The following is a 25,089-nucleotide window of genomic DNA, read 5'->3' on the forward strand; positions in this document are numbered from 1 at the left end:
ACACAAATAGAATTAGTAAAATACTTGCAAATTTTCATTAATTTCATTCCTTTTTATTTTCCTTTTCAATGCATTCATGAATCGAGACATTTTTATTAATTTCATTCTATAAATCGTAAACCAAAACTATATAATTTTTTTTCAAAGTGTAATGTAGGGGCATTCATTATGGTTATCAGATGTAATGTTGACCTTGGCTACTTGGTGGCACATTGGGCAAAAACTAATTAGGCCCATGTAGTAAAATCTGTAGGACAATTATTACAAATGGGATGGTGGATATTGCAGTCACCAATGATGCACCATTCGGTTCTCTTCTCTTTCTCCCACCCCCATACTCAAGGATGGATTTGGATCCTCTCCTGAGCTAATGAAGAGGATCATCCTGACCCATAATCGTGGGCCGTTGAATTTTTATCCAATGACTATAATTATTATAACTTTAAAGGGATCCCCTATTTGTAGCCGTTGGATAAAAATCCAACGGTCCAAGATGATGGGTCAGGAGGATCCTCTCCATGAGCTCAGGAGAGGATCCAAATCCCTCAAGGATGGCTATTTGGCAGTTACAATGCGTGATGTTGCAAACCAAGAAGAATAGCCTATTTGGTGGGCCGAATGGGACAGGCTACTGGACATTAATATAGACTTGTGTCTAAGCCGTTATTTGATGCGATTAAAAGGCATAGCGGACGAGATTCTTATTTCGAATTTAAGTCAGGAATTACACATTTCATAACGTGTCTGTTGACAAGGGTTACAAGTCTAACAGGCTCGCACCTCCTCTTGTTGTATCCAAACAATAAATGAAAAGCCCAACATACCCAATCTTAACCTAACTAATCCAAAATACAAAATCCTATCATATGTGTCTGTCCTTCCGAACGAGCCCAAAATGTGTTTCTCATATTTCTCTCTTCCTGCCTATTCACGATTACTAGTATTGGTGACGTTAGTGGCTTTGGGTTGTTTTGGACATGATTTATGACTATTTTGTTTTTTATTTGAATTTATGCAAGAAAATTGTCTCTTAGTACTACAATTTAATGATTTTTCTCTTCAGTTGTAAGTAAGAAATAATTTTTTTAAGGCCCCCCTCAACTTGAGGTCCATGGTCATCACATTCGATGCCCAACCACTAAGGTAGGTGTTGAATATTTTAAGAATATAATATGATGTAACACATAAATATGCGATTGTTTGATGAGATGGGATTCAACCCAATAATCACACCTTTTGAAATGAAACAGTGCACCTTTATCTATTGGCGAAAAGACATAATGCATTCTGTACATATGCATTCCTTTACGCCTCTTGTATCAGACATATCCATTAGAAACATTGTTGCAATGTTTAGCTATATCTCATGGTGAGAGGACACACCAAAAACCAAAAGATATGTCTAAAAGGTGCAATTCTCTCTCTCTCTCTCTCTCTCTCTCTCTCTCTCTCTCTCTCTCTCTCTCTCTCTCTCTATATATATATATATATATATATATATATATATTGGTGACATTAGTAGAAAATGAATTATTTAGAAATTTGTTGTATATACAATTTCCTTGCTCTCTCTTCTCTCTCCACCACATTCATACATTTTCTTTCTAGTTATTTCTAAAGGAATATAATTCGGTTTTGCTAATCGAATATTCCATACTTTGTTGTATCCTGAAAGTGATTTGCCAAGAACCCTTTAGCAAACTCATTCGAGTGGGGGCAAATAACACTTTAAGGAAACAATTCAAGTCGTACCTTAAAGTCATCTTTCAGATTATTCTCTATATTTCTCCAATTTCTCTAACAATCTTAAAGTGTTATTTTCGTCATGGAGAACAAATCTGATAACATAGCTTTGAAGATTATCAATCACGATGTCTACAAGTTAGACAAATTTGATGGATCAAATTTCACCTGATGGAAGGACAAGATGTGTTTTATGCGTACTGTTCTAAATGTCATATATGTGTTGGACCCAAAATTGGAGCTTATTTGTGAACCAAGTGACAAAGACTCGGACAATATAGTTGCCGATTGAAAGAAGCGTGAAGTAGATGAATTGGTATGTCGATGACACATCTTGGGCACATTATTTGATCGTTTATATGACCTGTATGCACACATTCAATCTCCAAAGGAAATTTAGGAAGCACTTGAACACAAGTACACAACGGAAAAAAACAGGTACCGATAAATTTTTAATGTTCAAATATTATGAATTCACTATATTTGATGACAAACCCATCCTAAACCAAGTTCATGAATTATTGGTCTTGGTCTCAAAGCTTCGTGAACTTAAAATAGTTATTCCGGATTCTATGATAGTTGGGGGCTAAAATTAACTTCTACACATGGTGGAAGATATTAGTTTGGAGGATTTGCAAAAGGGTATTCAAACTGAAGAGGAAACTCGAAATCGTGATAAGAATTTTGCAAATCAAATCAAGATTTCTCTAAAGTTCACATTGTCGAAAGAAACAAATATAAAAAGAACTTCAAAGTCAAAATTGACAAATAGAAGTTTAAGAAGATCAATTCCAACAACAATCAAAAGAATGCAAATGGTGTCTGTTACCATTGTGGAAAGAAATGTCGTTACATTCGTGATTGTAGACACAGAAAAACAAGTGAGAAATATGCCAATAAGACCAATAATGCAAATATGGTGGAAAACTCTAGAATTGATAACATTGTTGCAATGGTATCAATGATGCATATTGGTATGATTACCGAACTGAATATGGCAGCGGCAATAAAATCCTCTGATTGGTGGCTTGACTCAGGAGCTACTATATATGTGTGCAATGACAAGACACAATTTAAGACATATGAAGCATCAACGGACAATCAAGAAGTTTTAATGGGGAATCATAATTCCACCAAAGTTCTAGGAAAAGGAACCGTTGAACTTCAATTTACTTCTGGGAAGAAATTGACATTGCTTAATGTACTGCATGTTCCAGAAATTAGAAAGAATCTTGTGTCTGCAAATTTATTATGTTAGAACAGTATAAAGACTGTTCTAGAGTCTGACAAGTTGATAATGTCGAAAATGGGGATGTTTGTTGAGAATGGGTATTCTTGTGATGGGATGTTCAAACTAAGTATTAATAATAAAGTGAATTCTTCTGCTTATATTGTTAAATCTTCCTCTTATTTATGACATTTACGTTTAGAACATATAAATTTTAGATCTTTAAAATACATGCGCACATTTGGTTTAATTGCTTGCAATGATGATTATAATGATAAATGTGAAACATGTATTCAAGCGAAAATGACTAAGAAACATTTTCCAACTGCCGAAAGACATACAAATTTATTAGACTTAATACATTCTGACATATGTGAATTTAATGGTATTTTAATAAGAGCAGGAAAAATATATTTTATCACATTTATAGATGATTGTTCTAAGTTTACTTATGTTTATTTATTGTCTAATAAAGATGAAGCTTTTTAGTGTTTTAAGCGCTATAAGGCTGAAGTTGAAAACCAAAAGGGAAGGAAAATTCAATACCTTCGTAGTGATAGAGGTGGTGAATATTTTTCACATGAATTTGATATTTTTTTGTGAAGGGCATGGTGTTGTACATCAAAGAACTGCATTCTATACACCACAACAAAATGGTTTGGCAGAAAGAAAAAATAGGACACTCACTGAAATGATTAATGCTAATACTCCAAAATATTTATAGGGTGAAACATTGTTTACTGCATGCCATATACACAATAGAATTACATCTATGAAGACACATGTGTCACCATATGAAATTTGGAAAGGAAGAAAATCAAATTTGTCATATTTGAGAGTATGAGGTTGTGTAGCTTTTTATAAGGCACTTGATCCTAAGAGATCCAAGTTGGGTCCAAGAGGAATTAATAGCATATTTGTAGGATATGCAAAAAATTCAAAGGCATATATGTTGCTTAATTTAGACTCGAACAAAGTAGTTAAGTTTAGAGATGTCGAATTTATAGAAAATAAATTCTATAATGACTACTCAGTGTCTGGAAAAGAGAATGATCAAACACCTTTCTCTAATCCGTCTACTAGTCATTCTCAAGGTGAGAAAAGAAAACAGTCTGAAACTGTTAATGAACCAAGGAAAAGCCAAAGGGTAAGAAAAGAAAAGACTCTAGGCTCTGATTTTATTTCATCTCAATCTATTGTATTTTTAGTCGAAGGAAATAGAACAAAAGTTCTTCAGAAAATACCCATATTGTTGAATGTTGAGGATGATCCTAAAAGTCTAAGCGAAGCATTGACTTCAAGAGATGCAGCCTTTTGGAAAGAGGCTATAGATGATGAATTTGAATCATTAATATCTAATCATACATGGGTTTTAGTAGACTTGTCCCAAGGATCAAAAGCAATAGGTTGTAAATGGGTATTTAGAAGAAAATATAATACCGATGGGTCTATTCAGACATTTAAAGCCAGGCTGGTTGCCAAAGGTTTTAAGAAGAAAAAGGGAATAAACTATTTCGATACATATGCACCAGTAGCTAGGCTTACATCAATTAGAATATTGTTTGTATTGGCTTCTTTATATAATTTGCATGTGCATCAAATGGATGTGAAAACGACTTTTTTAAATGGTGATTTAGATGAAGAAGTCTATATGGAACAACCAGAAGGGTTTGTTCTCCCTGGAAATGAAAAGAAAGTTTGTAAATTAGTCAAGTTGTTATATGGATTAAAGCAAACACCAAAACAATGACATGAAAAGTTTGATATTGTCATTTTATCATATGGATTTAGACATAATAATGCTGATAAATGCATATACTCTAAATTCACAAATGATTATGGTGTTGTTATATGTTTATACGTTGATGACTTTCTAATTTTTGGTACAAACATGAAAGGTGTATCTGAAACTAAAGAGTATCTAAATTCAAAATTCAAAATGAAGGACTTGAATGAAGTGGATACTATCTTGGGAATTAAAGTAAAGAAGAATAATAGGGGTTACGCTTTATGTCAGTCACATTATATAGAAAAATTGCTTCTTAAGTTTAAGCATCTACAAATAAAAGAAGCAAATATCCCTTATGACCCTAATGAAACTTTGCTTAATAATTCTGGTAGGTCCGTTGCATAGCTTGAGTATGCTAGTGTAATTGGAAGTTTAATGTATGCCATGCATTGTACCAAGCCAAATATCGCATTTCCAGTAAGCAAACTTTCTAGATACACTAGTCATCCAGGTACTGCTCATTGGAAAGTAATAAATATAATTTTTGGTTTTCTTAAAAGAACTATTAACCTAAGTTTAACTTACTCTGAATTTTCAGCAGTACTTGAAGGATATTTAGATGCAATTTGGATAACAAGTGCTAATGATAATAAGTCTACATCAGGGTGGATTTTTACAATTGCCGGAGGAGCAATTTCTTGGGCTTCGAAGAAGCAAACATGTATAGCACATTAAACTATGGAATATGAATTTATAGCAATAACAGGTAAAGAAGCAGAATGGATTAGAAATTTATTATTGGAAATAGAGTTGTGGCCACAACCAATACCATCCATTTCTTTATACTAGCATAGTGAAGCTACTTTGTCTAGAGCATACAATAATGTATACAATGGAAAGTCTAGACATATTAGCTTAAGACATGAATATGTCTATCAATTAATAACTGATGGAGTTATTAATATTATTTATGTTAAATCAAGTAATAACTTGACGGATCCGTTAACGAAAGCACTTTCAAAAGCTTTGGTAGTTAGTACATCTAGTGGAATGGGGCTAAAACCCTTTATTGAAAATTAGCCACCAATAATGGTAACCCGACTTTATCTAGAACATCACTAGTTTAACAGTTTAATGGGTAATAACAAGTTATTGATAAGTGGTTGTGAAAGCACTGAAAATTAATATATAGCTCATTCTAGGATGATCAGTGCAAGACTGCTACGTTTAGGAGGATGAGTTTTATCTCTTAATGAGGTTATTTGTAGTTATGTCTATAGTAGCAGGAACATGGGAATGAACCTCACCTATATAAACATAAGAAGTGGTGCCGCTTCTACCAAGAGTTGGGTTTTCTCTTGTAAATGTGTGTGAAACTAGGATGAAGCACAAGGCCATAATAGTGCTTAATTAATTCAGAAATTTCTTTAAGGAAATAAGACATAGTCATGTGTGTAGTAATTCCAGTTTTAACATAAGAATAATTGGTTTAAACTTAGGTCACCATCGCATTTGTTATAACTTTGAATTACTTACACTAATTAAAGGTTTAATTCAAAAAACACCTTTATTTTATGCATAATTATATCGGTATGCTTGTGATAATTATAAAGAGAGAATTGTTGTAATATTATTTTCTATATATGTTCTTAAAATAAGGAAGGGTTGTTGAATATTTTAAGAATATAATATAATGCAACATATATATAATGGGTGCGGAAAACGACTATCTACTGAAAATGGGTGAAGTTATGGGGACAACAACCAAGGCTACAGACATTATGATGATTGGGAGTATAGATATCATACAAAATATTATAAATATATAGGAAAAACTGAACAAAGGATTGATCGGTATTTACCTTGAAGATGAGATACTCAATAAATTGACTAGGAGTAAGACATTTATGCCATTCAAAATCAGTTGTGATAAAAATATTCTTCATATTGAAAATAATGAATTAAAATTAATGATGCGGATATATTTGAAATTAAGTTTATTGAAAACTTATTTTGTAACTTACAATTGTTTCAGCAAAGCTGGATGATGAAAGAAAAGATGATGATGCTCGCAGGCATATTACTTCATAAAATAAAAGTATTTACAAAATTTAACTGAATACAGTATGCAGCTGAATATTGGACTCTGTTCTTGTTCTAAAGAATTCGCAGAGTTTTCAGCCCTTTCGTTTTGATGGATAATACTTTCTTTTATGGACTCAGGAGTGATGATTGAAGTGAGAAACCCAACTGTCTTTGAGCTGGAAGATGCTAAAGTAAATGATTGTTGAGGCACGGGCCGAAAGTAAACAACTGTGGAGGCACGGGCCATGATTAAGGGATGAAATGATGGATGAATAGTAAAAGTGATTTTACTATTCATAAACAGTAACTTGTCTGGAATCCAGAATGATTTCTGTCAGTGATGACGACTGCTACTTTTGGTACTGAGAGAGACATTTTCCTATTGGAATTACATGCAAAATACTATTCGATTACATGAGTAAATTATTACAATTAATGATTACAAATCAAATGGGTCTTGGGAATCCTGGTAATCTGCCCATTTGGTTTTTTCCGTGTTAGCTGGTTGTTAAGAGGATGCGTCAGAAGATTTGGAGTCTGAGTCTTCAATGTGGAGCATGGTTACTTCTGCAAGTAATTGTTGGGCAAGGTCCTTGAGATGGGAAGATTTTTCTTTCTTTTTCGAACTCGACTTGGATGACTTAGAAGTGCATTTGAGAGATGAAGAATGACTAATGTCTGATAAGGATTGTTCTGGGACTGTTGGCAATGCCATTTTCTGCTGGACTGGTTGTGCCGAAATGGCTTGAACTTGGGCTTGAATGACGGGAAAGTCAGAGAGGACTAGGCTGATGATCTTCTGATGATTGAACTTGTCCCACCATTTGACTGCTCTTTATCGATAGACTTCGCCAATTTCAACTTCATAATTCCACTTCATTATCCACGGGATTTTGTATTTGGCCATGAACGAAGGAACAAGGGTGATAAAGTGGTTGAATCTGCTTCTGTCGAATTTCTTTTGAAAATTATCTGATAAGATTTGCATGAGATCCTCGGGAAGGAGGCTGGTTTTTGGGCCATAAGATGACCACCATCTGGGAAACTATGTTGGGAAATTCAATCTGAAACTTTTATCAAAAATAGTAAACCATGAATGACTAAAGTCTTCTATTTGGTGAAGAAAAATGTTAGACCAAGCGTCGATATAATCAAAATAATTGTATTTGTTATTGGGAATAAGAACATGCTGAGAATGAAGAGGTTTGGATGTGTAAAGGGGTAGTCCCTATTCTGTCTCTGTTAGGAATTTTCCAATGTAAAGGGAATGGTACAAAATTTTGTTTGCATGAGTTGTATTAAAAATTGGCTTAATAGCAATGGATTTAGTTTCACTGAGAATGACTTGATAATATTTGAGACTATTATGTGGTGCATTTGGTAAATAATAGAAATTGGCCGAGAATACCGTTTTGGCTATTTTGGCTGATGTTTATTCTTGGGAGATATTGGGAGGTATGCTGAAAAGGTATTCCTTGGGTGATTTATTAACATATGGAGATGTTTTAGTATAACTAATTGATTGGCTTGATGATGATGGGTAGTGGGATGAATATGGATCATACTAACTGACGAATGTCGTTTGGTAGTTTGGTCTTGGTGTGAATCGGTTGGTCATAGCTAAGGCTGATGAAGAATCTGAGCTCGATTCTTGTTTTGGTGGTGGTAAGGTGGCTGGAAGCCTTCTTTGATTAGGCTTTTGTCCTGACATTCTTCCCCTACAAAAATTATCTGGTTAGGAAATCAGGAATGCAGTTATGGCTGCCTTTAATGTATTCAATATCAAAATAAAAAATACTTAATATGGCTTGCCATTGTGCAAAAATTTGTTTTGATGCAATGTTTTGAATATCTTTTTGTAAAACATGTTTTGCAGATTTGCAATCAACTCTGACAAAAAACTTTTGATTTAATAAATCATCTTGAAATTTGCTAATACATAATACGATAGATAATATCTCTTTCTTAATAGTACTATAATTACTTTGTGCTGGATTCCATACTCCTGAATGGAAATGAATAATTTGTTTAGGAGATACGGAGGAGATTGACTGCTTGAGGATACCTCCATAACTAATGTCAGAGGCATCAGTTTCAGCAATCTTGAAAGAGTTGGGAGTTGGAATGCCAAGGCAAAGCAATGTCTTGACATGTGTTTTAATTTGTAGGACTATAGAAGTATGAAGGTGAGACCAAGGCGGAGGATTCTCCTTGAGGCGATCAAACAAGGTTTACATTGTTGTCTGAGATGTAGATAAAATTCTGCAACATAGTTTAATGATCCTAGAAATCTCTGTAATTGGGTTTTGTCAGGGATTTCATCAGGAAATTTACCTGCAAATTGGATGACACGGTCTATAGGTTGGATGGTTGACTGATGGATATTGTATCCTAAAAATCTAATTTTGGTTTGAAATAACTTAATCTTGGTTGCAGAGACAAATTTGAATCTGCCAAAATCCAGACTTCATATCAAATTTTGAAAAAATAACTCCTTGACTAAGCCTTTTGATTAAATCTCTTTTATTAGGGATTGGATACTGAATCCTTTCCAAAACTTCATTGAGAGGTTTGTAGTTAATAACAAATCTGGGAGTTCCTCTTTCTAATTCGGCATTTTTTTGGACATAAAAAGCTGGGCAAGACCACGATGACTTACTTTTCCTAATTATCCCTTTATTAAGGAGTTCCTGGATTTCTATTTTGTAGAATTCCATAACTTCTTGACTCATTTGGATGGGTCTGGCCTTAGTAGGTATTTTCTTTTCATCAAAATCCTTTATATAAGGAAGTTCGACAATATGTTGTTTTCTGTGCCAAAAGGCATTAGGGATATTAGAACAGATCTCATTAACAAGTTTCTTTTGAAACTTATCAATAGTTTCTAACAAAGATTTATTTGTTAGCTGTTCTTGAATTCTTCTTTGATGAATTTCTTCTTTTAAAAATTTAAATTGTTGTGATTTGTGGTTTACAAGATTGATGGATTTTGAGATACTATCTCTTTGGAGTTGGTGTAATTTTCTGAGGTCTGTTTCAGTACAGAATTCAAAGGTGATCTTTTGACCTAACATCTTAGTAGATATCCTATTGTGATGAACCTTAAAAGGATAGAGAAGAGCTAGCAAAGGGAGTCCTAAGATGACTGGATCCAAAATGTTCTTAATTAGAACAAACGAAGTTTTAAAACAAACATTGTCTTGGCAAGCATGTGCTTTTGGAATTTCATATTTTAATTGCATTGGTGATTGATTTGCAGCACTAAGTATTTTTGATGACTTATGAAAATAATTAGTAGGAATTAATCATTCTTGAATACAATTCAAGTATGCACCTGAATCTATTAGGGCAATTGTATCTAAGTGAAAATCTTCAATGATTATTTTAATTTTAGATTACAATTTCTGGATTCTTATTTTGTCTAAAAGACCTAAAACTAGATCTTCTATGGATTTTTCTTTAGACTAGGAGTCTGAATCATAACTAGAAGAAGAATTAGTGTTTTCATGGTTGACTAGTGTCTGTGTATGAATTTTGGTGAGATGAGTGTGAATTTCTGTATTATCTGACTTTAGGAATTTAATTTCTTCCTTGATTTTGTTTACTTCTCGCTGTAAATCTTTTATAGTGATTTCTTTCTTAGGTTTATTGAATCGTTCTAAAGTTGTGCTAATGCTAATTTTTTGAGATGATTGGGGTTGACTGGTACTGGTTTCTTCTTGGGAGACCAATTTTTTGAGTTTCTTTAAATAGAATGATTTTAATTCGGGGTCATCGACTTTGCTTATTAGTTCAATAAGAAGATCTTCTTGTTCTTCTTGTTTGTTAAGGACTGAGATCTTGTTATTACAACAAGTATTATTACATCCTATCTTAATGTTGGGAGAAGAAGGACTACTTGAAGAATTGTGTGAAGAAGATGAATCAGAAACTAAATCATCTTCGGATTGACTATGGTCAGTGTCTTTGAGTTCCAAAACTTGGATAAGCTGTAATTTCTCTTCGTAAGAGATTTTCAGCTGATTGATGGTTTTCTTGACTCTACATTTGTTGGTGTAATGGCCAAATTTACCACATTTGTAGCATTTACCCTTTTGGCTTTGGTCTTTAGGATGGAATTTTTTGGAAGATTTCTTCTTCCAATTAGAGTTTTTGGGTTTTTCGTAAAATTTATTTGTTTCAAAATTCTTATTTTTGAATTTATTGTATCTATGATATTTCTTGCTGGGGTATTTGTTGTAAGTTTATGATTTTTACTTTTTCTTGGAGGGAGCAATTGGGGGTAACCCGTATTGTTCGCAGAACGTTCCTAATTCGTATTTGGAGATGATTTTATCTTTATTAACTTGTTTTGAAATTTTCATATTGATACACATCTTCAATCCTTCCTTTTGGATAATATTAATTATATTTCCATAAGTAAGGGTATGATATAGTATGATCCCTTCCTTGTTTACTAAGCCATTTCAAATTTTGTGAGCAAACAAGTTTGGTAATCCATTAATGAATTTTTCTTTCCAAAATGGTTGATTACTATCTTCTCTAAGCATAACCCTAGACATAAAAACATCTTTATACCATCTGAAGTCACTTAAGGTTGGATATCTTAAGTTACTTAGTTGGTCGTGAATCCTAGAGGTGAGATTACTAGGTGTTCTTATGAAATGTTCTATAATTGTTAAGAGTAAAGTGTTAACTGCATCTAGGACACCTTGCCCAATTTGTTCATAAAAAATAGGTATTCCTTCTTCATCTTTTTTAACAGCATTTTTTATTTCATTTCTGGACTGTTCAGTGAGATACTTTTCCCACCAGGAATAGAGTATTCCTGTAAATCCAGTGACCAAAAGGTCGACAATTTGTGATTGGTTGAGATTATGATTGGTAATATAGCTATTAGCAACCATAGAGATATGTTGAAGTTTGTTGAGAAGTTCTTGTTTTGATAAACCATCTATATTTCAGTCATAGAGTTTATTAGAAGGGACTGAGAATTGATTTTGGATGTTTCGTTCTTCGAATTGAATGTCCGGAGGTGTTGGTCTGGGATACCAATTTTTGGTAAGGGATGTTGGATTGACTCTTTTATTTGTAATTCTTTTAAGTTCAAGGTTTTGAAAAGCTTGTTCAACTTTTCGGATGGAATCTGAATCAGTTTCTGACTCAGAGGATTTTGAAGATATTTCTGATTGAGATTCATTTGGGTGATTTAAAACATGAACTATTTTTTTTTGTTTTAATTCTAATAATATTTGATCTATTTTTTGGCTTGTCAAGGTTGTTTTCAAGGCTGTGGCCTTTGAGGAATATTCTGGAAATTAATCAGGGGTTTTTCCCTGATCGTTGATTTTGGTTGAGAAAGTTTGTCAATTTTAGTTTCAATTTTATCTAATTGTTTTCCTATGTTATGAAGACTCTGGTTAGTAAAATTGTTTTGTTCAATGACTGGCTTAACTCCTGCATCTTCCTTGGGAAGTTTAAAAGGAGTAGTTGGAATTTGTGTATTAGCAGTTTTGATGAGAATTGTTTCTTGTGGGGGATGGCTGGAGGAGACAATAGTTTTGTCTTCTTTAAGCCAATTTTCTTTGGTTATTACCTCTAATTTTTTTGCAGGCTCATAATACTTTTCAACATAATCGAAGAAAAATACTTCAAACCTATGGGTTTCCATAAAGTCCATTCCTTATAAATTTCTAATTTTTGTTCTTTGGTATATTTGTTTCTGAAAATATTTCTTCGAGGAACATTCTGTGTAGCTTTAATGTCAGCATTGAGCCGTTTTTTTGTTCCATTTAAAAGGTTTATTTCAAACTAAAAGTTAATGGTTAACCTAACTTGCTTCAAAGTCAAATCCTGTTGGAGAAGTTTGTTCTCCTTGATCTTGAGTATGAGGTTGGTAGACGGGATGTGTTACCTGGGATGTGGTTTCTACTGATTTTAATTTGATATTTATCAAATCATTTATTAATTCTTGTTGGGTAACGGAAGAACTGGTGTTTACTGCTTTTAATTTCCTATTGGCTAATGAATTGATTAATTCCTGATCTTGACCCATCCTATCGGTTGGTATGGATCCAGAAAAAGAATTTTTGCTAGGAGCAAATGATCTATGTGAGTGGACCAACTCACAATATTTTCTGGCTGGATGGTCAAAGTTAATTTTAACAGTCTCATCAAAGTATTGTTCTATATTGTAGAGGTTGACTAGACTGTTTTGGATGGCTACTGGTTTGCTTTCATTGATTAAACACCAATCTGAAGGTATACTGATATCTGACCACCAAATGGTTCTGTGAACTTTGATATTTGCATTTTCTTGGTTGGTTTGGATTAAGAGTGTATGGTCTCTATGACTTTTGGTTAAAGTTTGGAAATTCATGTTTGTGCCAGTGACTTTATAGTAAACTCGATATATTAATGCCAAATGCTGTGTTCTTTCAAGGACTTAGTATCTTGAAGTTTTAATGTTTAATATGAGTGCTTTCAACATATGAGGATCTGAAAGACTTATGGTAAGGTCTGGAAAACAACCAAAATGGATAGGTCCATTGTAAAGACTGGATTCAATCATTCCAAGTATACTATCACTAAAGTTAGTGAATCTAGCATCTCGAAGGCATAACAAAATAGAGGTATTAAGGCCTCTACGTGCTAAAGGTTTTTCGGCTATTTGAACTAAGCCTATGTGAATATAGTTATGACCATCTTTTCTGTGTGTTTTTATTTGTTCAGAAGAAAATAATTGACAAGTTTCATGTTCTTTACTAAGAGCATAAGCTTTTTCAACCGTCTTAACATGATGTTCACTTCTAAATGAGGCTACTGACAATTTCTTTTTGTAAATGTTTTTATATGAAACCTTGGGGATATTCCAATCTCCAAACTCAACACTGTCATCAGTTTGAAAATCAGGTTTTTGTTCTTCATTAAAAGTGTCTGGAATAGTACCTAGACTGGATCTAGAGCTAGTGCTGACCATTGAATTAGATCTAAATAATCTACTCATGAAGTTCACAATATAGGCAAACAAAATACATAAAATTTAAATGCGTCACCTTCCCCGCGTATTAGCTAAACTCTTTCCCCGCTCATGTGATCCACTTATGCCTTTCCTGGGACTTATTGTTTGGAACACGCCTTACTGTTTGGTTGGGGAGCCGAACAAACATACTTAGAAGATTAACAGATAAGATAGATTGTAGATTGAAAGAATGAAAATGAACCTGACTTGTAGATTAAGAAGATGCAAGTGTGTGTGTGTGTGTGTGTGCAGCTGTTTGACGAGATGGGATTCAACCCAATAATCACACCTTTTGAAATGAAACAGTGCACCTTTTATCTATTAATGCATTCCTTTACGCCTCTTGTATCAGACATATCCATTAGAAACATTGTTGCAATGTTCAGTTGTATCTCATGGTGAGAGGACACACCCAAAACCAAAAGATATGTCTAAAAGGTGCAATTCTCTCTATATATATTGGTGACATTAGTAGAAAAGGAATTATTCAGAAATTTGTTGTATACACAATTTCCTTGCTCTCTCTTCTCTCTCCACCACATTCATACAATTTCTTTCTAGTTATTTCTAAGGGAATATAATTCGGTTTTGCTAATCGAATATTCCATACTTTGTTGTATACTGGAAGTGATTTGCCAAGAACCCTTTAGCAAACTCATTCGAGTGGGGGCAAATAACACTTTAAAGAATCGATTCAAGTTGTACCTCAATGTCATCTTTCGGATTATTCTCTATATTTCTACATTTTCTTTAACAGCGAGGCCTAACATCGCGTTATTATTTGAGACATATCATAACAAGTCTAAAAAAAATAAATATAATAAGTAATAAAGTTATAGTTCAAAGTTAAGGAGTCATAATGCCTACAGTACCACGGAAGTTACCAAACATGGGGTTATTACTAATTAAAGCCTCGAGGTTCTTTGAGAAGATTACCTCCACATTCAGTGGTGAAGTCAGGAATTGTCAAGGGAAAGGGCGAAATTCAAAAGTGTGCAAGGTTCAACCAAAGCGGTTGCTTTCACATTAAAGAGTGCATAGTTTTGACAATATTCATAGAAGAAAATGCTCTATCACCGGAGCGGTTGTAAGCGGGAATAATGTTAGGGATATCGAAATTTTAAACCAAAATTGCAAAATAAATTATGTGTCACAAATAGGAAATAAGCATGTTAATCAACACCTAACTAATAATCCAATCATCATTTGGTTTCCGAATTTGGTTTAAAAAATTTGGTTCATGTAGCATTATCCTATAAGCAGTAACATCAAAACCAATGTAAGAAGCTTAAATTGGCTAAGATTAAGTTCTAAAAGATGTTAGGGTGCTAGCCGGCGGTGGGTTGGTGTCTAGCGCCTAAGCGAGATCTAGACGAGAGCCTCAGCGGACTAGGCGAATTTAAATTAATTTATTATACATCGTATGAATAAACATTAAATAGTATTTATGTTTTTTTTTATAATAATAATACAATATTTATATATAATGTGCAATTTAAGGTAAATATGGTGGGGATTTTAAAAGAGAAAAGAAAAAAGAAAAATGGAAAATAAAACTTACAAGAATAAATAAAAAATTAGTAAAAAAGGGTAAACAAACTCAAAGAAGGTGGGGTCATAAGAGAAGAAAAAAAAGGGGGGAAAATGGGTAAATGAGAAAAGGTGGGGTCAGAAGAGAAAACAAAAGTGAAAAATGGGTAAACAAACGAGTGGAGGTCAGAACTTTTGCCAAACGACGCCGTATAGGAAGAACAGATGAAGGCTTCATCTTCTTCACAAGTTCCGGTCTACCGCTCTGCAACTATATTTTTTTCTTCAGATTCCGTTCACCAAAAATTAAAACACAAGAGCCATCAGTACATCAGTGTAGAGTTGCTGCATAACCAAACCTAGAAATTCGGCAAATTTAAAGAGCAGAGGGGTGAAATCCTCACTCTTGGTGGAGATTTCCGACGAGCGGAGGGGCAGCCGCCCCTCCTTGCCCCTGTGTAGCTTCGCCAGTGACCACATTGGCTTGACATTTTAAATACACGGTTAGAGCATCTCCAAGGGAAATAACAATGGGGTAGCAAAGTTACATTAGTTATGCCACGTAGGAAAAAACACATCTCCCACGAAAGAAGCAATTGAAATTTTTTTTTAATAAAAAAAAATTCAGTTGCTCCTTAGCAAATTGAAAAAATAGCAACTAACCTTTCAAATATGAGTAATGCTAAGAGCATCTCCAAGAGAGATAACAAAGTTTTTCTTTAAAAGTATTATTTGCTAACCCATTTGGCACTTTTATGCTATTTTAATAATTTGTTACTCAAATTCACTATTCAACCAACTCTTTAAATTTTATTTTTCATCTTAAAATATTAATATATTAAGTTTATCTCATCTTGTGAGACCCAAATTTTATTTTCAAAAAACTCTGTACTAAACAATACTTTTTTTTGCTTTTTTGAATAAACGACATTATCTACGCTAAATGATGGAGAAGTGAGCTAAGCCTCGCAATAGACTAGCAATAATGTGGTTCAAATTCATCTTTGGCGAGAATCGAACCTAATACATCTCACTTACAAGTGAAGAGGAATACCACTACCTGCCTTTGAATAAAATAGATTGTAGGGTCCAATTTGCTAAATTGAAGAAGTAGCAACCGACATTGTATATCTACAAAGTTAATTGCTAATTTTCAATTTGATAATTCAATTCTTACTTCCGTTGGAGATGCATTTTTTCTACGTGGGATAACAATCTAACTTTGCTACCCTATTACTACGTCCCTTTGAGATTCTCTAATCCTCTTTCAAATGTCAGGTGAACATGGTGGTAATTTTCTCAAGTAGCAGCGTGGCTTTAAGAGTAATAACCTTTGGTAATTCGTATGTTATTGTGGAAATTAGCTCTCAGTTTACTTGAGTTTGTCTACTTTTTTTATGTTTTGCTTTGTTTACGTTTGGGTTTTGTGTTTGGTTTGGGCTTGAGGAATAACTTTATTACTTATTAGAGTCACCTCTCGTTATTATTTGAGAGGAAAATCAGCTTGTAATAATATGCCTCAAATATTAACACGTGGTTAGGTCTGCCTAAGTGTCGGGCAAATGAGGCCACTTATATTTATACTATATTGGTGTATTATATGATGTGGCAACCGAGGCGTACAATTGATAGCCAATGACATAAATTCATTAATTGACATCAATGTAGACATCACTTTGTCACATAATATGATACGCTAATGTGGTACAAAAACATGATCTCCCTAATGCTTTTTTAACTAAAATAACCTCTAATATACTATTTCTCCACCCACTATTATACCTAGAAAATTGAAATGTTATTTCTCCAACAATGAAGTCTTCTCCGACGACAATTTACCAGCAAATGAATGACCTTTCAAATACTACTATTGTTGTATGATTATGCACTCCCATAAGTACCATCAATATCCAATGCTAACTTCTTACCCTTTAATTGGAAAAGGCATGCACATTCTATCCCCATCATTTGTCTTTTTTGTGAATTCAGCGTAAATATTGTCAATTTTTTTCACAACCCAATATAAGTCTAGGACTCTTGCTACCTTTTCGTGCCCAACCAATTATTATTATATATCTTTCAAAGTCTTTATAGGTAATTTTACAAATAGGTAAACTTGTGATTAAATTTTTTATTAAAAAGTGCGTCGGGAGATAAGGCACTTGGATGAGATTAACTAAAATCTTTTTTAGAACACGTTGATGGGTTATATCTATCATAGAGTAAATCATAAACTAGTTCACACATATTATAACACTTAAATTAGTTATATCACATGGCTGTGTGCCAAAATATGCACTAGTTTTTGTTCCAATAGGTTTTTAAGTAAAAAAATGTGGGAACTTGAATGAAATCAACATCCCCACTTAGTACTATCGTCTAGTGATATTTTTCTTCACTTGCAAGTGAGAGGTTTTAGGTTTGATTCTCGTGAATATTTAATTTGGTACCAATTTATTTCCCCACCCACCCCTTAGAGTATCATTACAAAAGTGTGTAAACTATAAAAACAAGTCAAAGTGGATTGTCTAACACTAGCACTTCCGCGTAACAACTCTACCAGAGGCGAGCCTATTACAAGAATAGCATCTGGTACGCTTGTTACAATTTTTACTGCCTAATAACCAATTTGGTCCTGAGGTAAGGAATAACCAGTTACACTAAAAGATACGGTCAATACATCAAAAACCACACTTGTAACCCAAGTCAATTCACGAGGTTTTTTACAGCTGCTGATGAGATACACGCTAAATACGTGCAGGATCATCATTAGGACCATCATACTTGCCGATCATCGATGAACTGATCAGATTAACCAACCTAAATTAGCTTCAGTCATTATATATTGAACACAACCCGATAGCTACTTGTACTGAAAAACAAGCCTAATTCCCCATAGACAAGAACATATGTTGACGTGAGGAGGAACATATTTACAAGTTATATCATCGGCAAAATTGCCTAAATCTCAGGACGTTCTTCGAATCAATCATAGATTTTATCGAGATAGGTAAATCAAGGGGACAACCCCCCCTCGCTGAAGAACCGTTTATGAAAATTTCATCTCGTATGGCTCAAATAGAAACACCTAAATACTAGTTCTAATGGATGTGTGAAATATAAAGTACTAAAGAATAAAATCTGAAAGCTCTTCTTTGTGGTTATAATGCCAAAAAATCAAGTCAGCTCATTTGTCTATATATTGATTGTTATAGGCCTCTTGAATCTTCCATCTACCTATTTTCTTTGGTGTTATTTATGTTTAATGCGGCTTTATTGCTGTTTTCTTTACTATTGAGGGTTTAGGGATAAGGAGAAAAAGATAAAAAAAACAATATCAGGTATTTATCAGGTGTTTATCTGGGATAAGGAGAAAGGCAAAAAGAGAAATGAAAATGTGAGACGTCAAACCATTTTGAGAGCAGAGTTTACATTCATTGAACAATCTTTTCCTTTGCTTACAAAGTTAATTACAAGCCAACTTTCGGCTGCATTACAACATTAGCAACACAATCCCAATTTCCCTTGCCAAAAATCTATCCTCACCAGTCACCACCTAATTCAGCATTATTTTTCCTCCACTCACCCAAATTGTTCTCAGCACCAACCCCACTCACATAAAGTTCGAAAGAAAAATAAAAACAGAAATTACAGAAATAAATAAAGAATAATCAACTAACAGAAATTTAATTTTTAAAATTTGGCACACCTTGATGGCAGACCTGTTTGATGGTCAACCATCACTATCTCTGTGGCATTATTGCATCCAATTACATCCTGCCCCAACTTTGCCCCAGCTGCCTTTAGGCCTTTCAGAGAGACTGGCTGGTTGAAGAGGTTCAAAGATGGCAGCCTTGAGGCTGGAGGCAATTTCCCACCTGGCAAAAAGTTTCTAAAGTCTTCCTTCAACAATGGCACCTCAAAATCTGACTTGTCATGCTTCACAACATTGTCCTTGGCACTGATATGTGCCCCGGGTTCCATATGGTTAGTCGAAAAGCTTGCCTGGTTCGGAAAGTTTGGATAGAGACTGACGTACCCTCTGAGATACATCATGTCTATGAGGAACTTTTTCCATGAAGCTTGCCAGCCATTAGTCCTGGACTTGGGAATTTGAACCGGGTTTTTCTTGGCGTCTTCTGTGAACCTCATGTTCATGTAGACATAGAATTCTCTCCATTGCTTGGGGAAGAAGACTGCACCCCAACTGCATGGTAACTGATGGACATATGGTGTGTTTGGATGGATGTTCTTGAAAAATTCGGTTGGATTCCACTTAGGCCTTTCTTTCACCACTTCAACCAGCTTAGGGGTGTAAAGAGAGATTGAGGAGAGCTCTGGGAGGGACACTTGGGGGTCATAGTGATAGGCTAAGAGGGCGTATTTGATCCATAAGTAGTAGTAAGGAGAGACTTCAATATCATCCTCGAGTAACAGACCAAAATCGTCGTCGGATGAAGGGTACCAACTCTCGCTGACAGCTCGAATAAGTCCTCCTTGGATGATTCGTCTTCTGAGGGTTTTCGGGCCATGAGGCCAGTCAAAGGAACTTACTAGTTTAATAGTTGCCTCATCCACTTTACTGTCCATGTTAAAGCTGATAGGTACCTCATCACCAAGATAGTAGGCATCACTGAGAGATTTGAGCAGCCTTGTAAGTGAGTGAACTCTGTTTTGGGTGATGATGTTGATGGATAACCGCATTCGGTTCCAATCTGCATTCGAGAAATTCGTAGGTAAGATGCATGCTAAAAGAAAGTATGAAAGGGTACGGAAAGTTAGTGATACATTTTAAAGAAAATTTGTTATCTTAATTGGAGTTAAAAGCTATCAATTTATCTTACTTGGCAGTGCGGTTGTTCTAAGATCAGCCATCCAAAGAACCTTAGAAATCGAAGGCCTTGGTAAATGAACCAATGTTGTAGCATTCGTATTTGTTTCTGTCGCCATTTTCAATGCTTTCTTCACATTAGGATCAATGTCAGCCACTGTGATCACTACACTTGGGTTGTGAATCTTGATCAATCCTTTCATGCTAGCATACACTCCTTGCAGCACTACCACCTCCGAGTTTGACACTCCTGAAAGAGCTCCCACAGCCAAATCGAATATCTTAAACCTTCGCTCTTTACAGACCAACATAGGCCACTTGAGAGCAGTTGCTGCGTCTTCACAACTGCAGTAACTTCCGCCCGAGACAGCGATGTAAGCTTTCTTGCCAACGGTAGACCTGAATTTCTCAAGAAGGGGTGCAAGTGCCTTAACTTCATCAACCGAATGAGCATAAAAGAGAGCATCAACCTTTTGAGGATACATTGCAGCCCACTGAGTGATATAACCAGTAGATAGTGCTTTCCACCATTGATCATCTCGGACTTGAACGATATCCTTGAAAATTACAGTGGTTTCTGACACATAAGCAAGCCTATGTTCACTGTCGCCCCAAGTTTCCTTATCATTTGAGTCAACTGGAAGAACAAATGATCCTGCATTTCTGTACTTTTGAAGCTGATAGCTGCATTTTCACCAAAATAAAAAGTAACCATTAGAACTATTCCAAATGGCTAAATATAATCCAATTTGAGAATTGTATATCCAGTTGATAACAGATTACTCAGAAAAAATTCTGAAAACAGTAAAATTTTATCACTTGGGTTTGATCGAAATTCAATTTTGTCGAAGGATGAAAATCTAACTACCTCTCTTGTATTACAAAATTTAGACTTTGGATGAAATTGAGGTTCCACTATAAAAACAATTAGTAATATGGGGAGTAGCTCAAAATACCATGATGAAATTGAGGTTCGACCATAAAACCAATTGGTAATATGGGGAGTAGCCCAAGATCATATAAGCACATAGCAAACCTTGTCCCTCACCAATGTGGGACAACTCTTAACAACTTGTAGGCACAAATAAATGCCTTAGTGTGTGTGAACTAAACTACAGGGCTGCCCTCCATATATGACCAGTCACTTTAATGCCCTACGTAATTACTAATCCACTACTCTAGGCTCGGTGCCACAAAAACTCCTAGATTACATGGAGAATGGTATTCAGAGTTTAACTTGTAACCAATGTTCCAATGTTTTTGCAAGAAATATTTGAAATTTTAGTTGTTGGTTTGATCAGCCTAACACAAAAGAATCGACTGCTGTAGTTGGCAATGTCCTCCCAAGCCAAATGCAATGAAATAATAATCCCACAATGCAAAAGGGAATTTGGCAATGTCCTCCCAAGCCAAATGCAATGAAATAATAACCCCACAATGCAAAAGAGATCTGGAAAATTTCGACATGCGCAACGTGGGAGTAAGTAAAGTACAAGACACAAGCAAGTGGATGCAGAAAATCAATTAGTGGAAACAAGGAAACAAAAATACCAAATATTAAAATAAAATAATTAATATGTATATCCACAACAGACAAGTTGACCACATTATTAGAGCAATAGTGTTTATATTCCTTCACACAAAGTAATCCCAATTAGAAAGAAAATCTGATTTAAGTACGGAATTAAAACTTGAAAGGGCCAAATGGTGACAGAGTCAATCTTCAACCTTTTCTACACTTTGTGTTCGCAGTTTATTCTAAATCAATTTTCTAAAGTATGCCTGAATTAATTTGATTTTTAAACATATGATGAAATATAGGATTTGAGTCTAAAGTTTCCAGCTAAGCCAATACAATTTCTGATTTAAAAACTTAGAAGTGCTGGCTACTTGGTTGAAATTAACAACATTTCGTGCAGATTTAACAGTAATTTTCTGCAGTAATTAAGAATATAAGCCTACATCAAGGTAAAAACTTCTCTACTAAGATGAAAACAATCAAGCGGATTAGTTCAGTTGGGTAGAGCAGTGTGCTCGCCCCGTATATTAGAGCGGTTAATATTATCGCTTTCTAAAAAACGGATGAAAAGCAGTCAAAAATGTACCTGAGGTGTAGATCTTCGCCAGTCGAAAAGGTGAAGGGTTTCTCAATGAAAAGTGTCTTAATATGCTCTGCAGACAAGAACCAAGAACTGGAAAGGAAGTCCACCTGCACGATTTTATCCAGTGTGATATCATAAGCAGGGTCAGGCAAATAAAGCCCTGCCTCCTTAGACCTGAACTTTCTGTAGCTTGGAAAGGTAAAATCCTTCTGCCTGAATGGCAAAATTCTCCCTATGCTTCCCAAAACCGCATTCTTGTACTTCTCCGTTCCCGCTACATGTGACAAAATCTGCAGCATTTTCTTCCCAGGAATCATGTCATCATCAAGAATGTACACAAGATCGGCTTCGGTTTGTAGAGCCATTTGGAACCTTCCATAGTACTTGAAGTCATAGCTTGAACTTATGAAGCTTATCCTCGAATCGTTGTAGCTTTCGACAATTCTCTTCAATGAAAGCTCATTTGGGCTACCAAATGAAAGCACCCAAACATGGTGGAAAGGAAGGGTTTGTTGAAGCAAGGTGTCCAGCTGAGCACAAAGTGTTTTTCTCTTGAAGTGGTTTAAGATCACTGTGACTTTTGGTCTATTGGGGCCTTTCAAATCCCACTTCGATTTCATTGCCATCAACTGAGCAAGAGTTTCCGTGCCAATGGATTTTCTCTGAAAGTCCAAAACCTCATTGTAAAGCTCTGTCTTAAGCTTGACCATCTGGGCATCGTTGGACTTCTTCTGCATGAAATCAATCTTTTCATGCTCGCAAACTAACGAGGGTGTGATTGGAAGGCTTTCGGTTTGAACAAGAGAAGCAGATTCTTGATAGTGGTTGAGAATGTGGGGTTGGATTATATAGTGTTTCCATTGCTGTGCAATCTTGGTAGCCCATGCAAAGTCTGGTTTGGTTCGTAAATCGATCGAAGGGCTCATGTAGTAAAGGAGGAATGTTGCATAAACTGCAAAGGCAAATTGGAGACAAGTGAGAGCAGTTACAAGCCTAGAAGAAGTGCTCTTAAGAGACTTCAATTTGGCCTTCCCTCCCACGTAATCATTTAGCATTCCTTCCAAGTAGTCCGCACTTCTCGTGTTTGAATTTCGAGCCATTTCCATCATTTGAGTTCAAGTCCAGATCAATCTCACACCTGAAAGAAAAAAAAAATATCATCAACAAACAATTCATAAATCGGTCATCGGCCTTGGATCTTGAGCTACAAAAAACTTGTGAAGCAATTTAAGTTTGAAACTCACCAAAAACAAGAACCCAAATGAGCAAAAACAACAAATATGAAATTATTGGAGTGCTAGCTATGAAACAAGTAGAGGTTGAGATTATTAACGAAATTTCATCAAACACTTGGACCTCACCACCACCAACCACCTTGAGGAGAAAAGGTTTTGAGGAGAGGCCAAAGGGGCTTTCAGGTAAGCTGGTCCTAATTGTGTTGACAAGCTTTGAGGGGTCATGTGTTTATATATATCTATGTATCCATATGTATGTATATGTTTAGAAGGAAAAGTACAAGAAAAGTGAAGGGGAAGCACCCCATGGAAAATGCAGCAAAGGTCACATGGGGCAAAACGCATATAATTTAAAGGGACGGTTAGGATTAAGTTATAAGAAGATTGTTTTTTTTTAGCCGCGTTCCCTTCACTACAACCCTTACATTTCCACCCATACCGTTGAAAGCCGGCTTTGCTGCCGCAGATAAGGGCTCCTCCTGCGTTTTCGGCACTGCTATGTGACAAAAAATTCTCACTCTCCTCTCTCTCTGTCTCATATTTACTGCCCACTGAGACCCCACAAGACAATCGAAGCCCTCAAATTCTGAACCTTAGAAGTCTATAATCATTGTTTAACGGATATAGAAACCCAATTGGCCAAATCCCCAAAAATTCACATAGCAGAGAACATCTAAACTAATGAGATTAAATTTGTCAAAATCTCAATTCCCAAGAAAAATTGGTATCTGATTTTGTCTTAAGACGGTCCACACATGGAGTTCATGAACCAGGAAAGAAAAAGAAGTAGTAGTGCATACGCCAAGTTATAAGATACAAATTGATGTGGCAATATTTTATTTGTTTTCGGTCTTAGTCGGTTATAAAAATTATGTATTCACAAAAAGTAAAAATTGGAAATTTGCACATCATTTAGTAACAAATGTTGGTACTCATACTTCCTAGTTTGATTATGAAAAAAATAAATAAAAAGCAGTACTAGATACATTAACTTATAAGATACAAACTAATGTGTCAGTGCTTTATTTTTTATTTGATATTTGTCCAAAGGAAAATGAAGACAACGTAGAGGTAAGACTCCTACAAGCTACCTTGATGATGAAGGAAATGAGTAGAGGTAAGAGAGAAGTTCCTCTTGCAGCTTTGCTCCTTCACCAAAACAGGCGAAAGCTAAACCTGAAATTCACACCACACCATCCACTCTGAACGAGAGCTGCCGCATAGGGTTACAGAGAATGATGCATGTGCATGAGAGGCATAAAGATCGAGTACTATAGAGATAATTAGTTCATAAATAACTAAACAAATCTTTATGTACATTTGAAATATATATAGTTTGACCATATGAAGATACCTAATTGTACATTGCAGCAAGCTGTAATTTGTTGATGGGTTTTTGCCAAACTTTGACAAGTTGAATGCAAGAAACCTTTATTCCTGCGAATTTTGCTTGCAGTGGGGATAATCCAAATGGGTTTGTACCCTTTATTCAAGGAAAATTAGAAATTAGAAGGCAAAGTATGAATTGAGAGAGAAATTTCCTGTATTGCATAAACTGGTCAAGTCGTATTTTTGTTGGTGAATT

General features: G+C 35.0%; 1 protein-coding gene across 2 annotated transcripts; it reads right to left on the reverse strand.

The window, feature by feature from the left end:
* Nucleotides 1-18,749: 18,749 nt before the first annotated feature.
* LOC103418872 (uncharacterized) lies at nt 18,750-24,723 on the reverse strand. Of its 2 annotated transcripts, none has more exons than XM_029088552.2 (4): nt 24,596-24,723; nt 22,273-23,407; nt 20,181-20,851; nt 18,750-20,051 (listed from the first exon to the last, which is right to left on the reverse strand). In XM_029088552.2, the coding sequence occupies exons 2-4, from the start codon at nt 23,376-23,378 to the stop codon at nt 19,030-19,032; spliced, it is 2,799 nt and encodes a 932-aa protein (XP_028944385.1). In that variant the 5' UTR covers nt 23,379-23,407; nt 24,596-24,723; the 3' UTR covers nt 18,750-19,029. The 2 variants fall into 2 exon arrangements, with proteins under 2 accessions (XP_028944385.1, XP_028944384.1); XM_029088551.2 differs by lacking the exon at nt 24,596-24,723 and adding an exon at nt 23,514-23,709.
* Between the last annotated feature and the right edge of the window lie 366 nt (nt 24,724-25,089).

Source organism: Malus domestica, chromosome 11, assembly GCF_042453785.1.
Source record: "Malus domestica chromosome 11, GDT2T_hap1".
Taxonomy (NCBI): Eukaryota; Viridiplantae; Streptophyta; class Magnoliopsida; order Rosales; family Rosaceae; genus Malus; species Malus domestica.

Coding starts and splice junctions, on each gene's coding strand:
- LOC103418872 (XM_029088552.2), bottom strand. CDS start 23,378: ATGATGGAAATGGCTCGAAATTCAAACACGAGAAGTGCGGACTACTTG. Junction 20,852..22,272: donor GGCGAAGATCTACACCTCAG/GTACATTTTTGA, acceptor GTGAAAATGCAG/CTATCAGCTTCAAAAGTACA. Junction 20,052..20,180: donor TAGAACAACCGCACTGCCAA/GTAAGATAAATT, acceptor TCTCGAATGCAG/ATTGGAACCGAATGCGGTTA.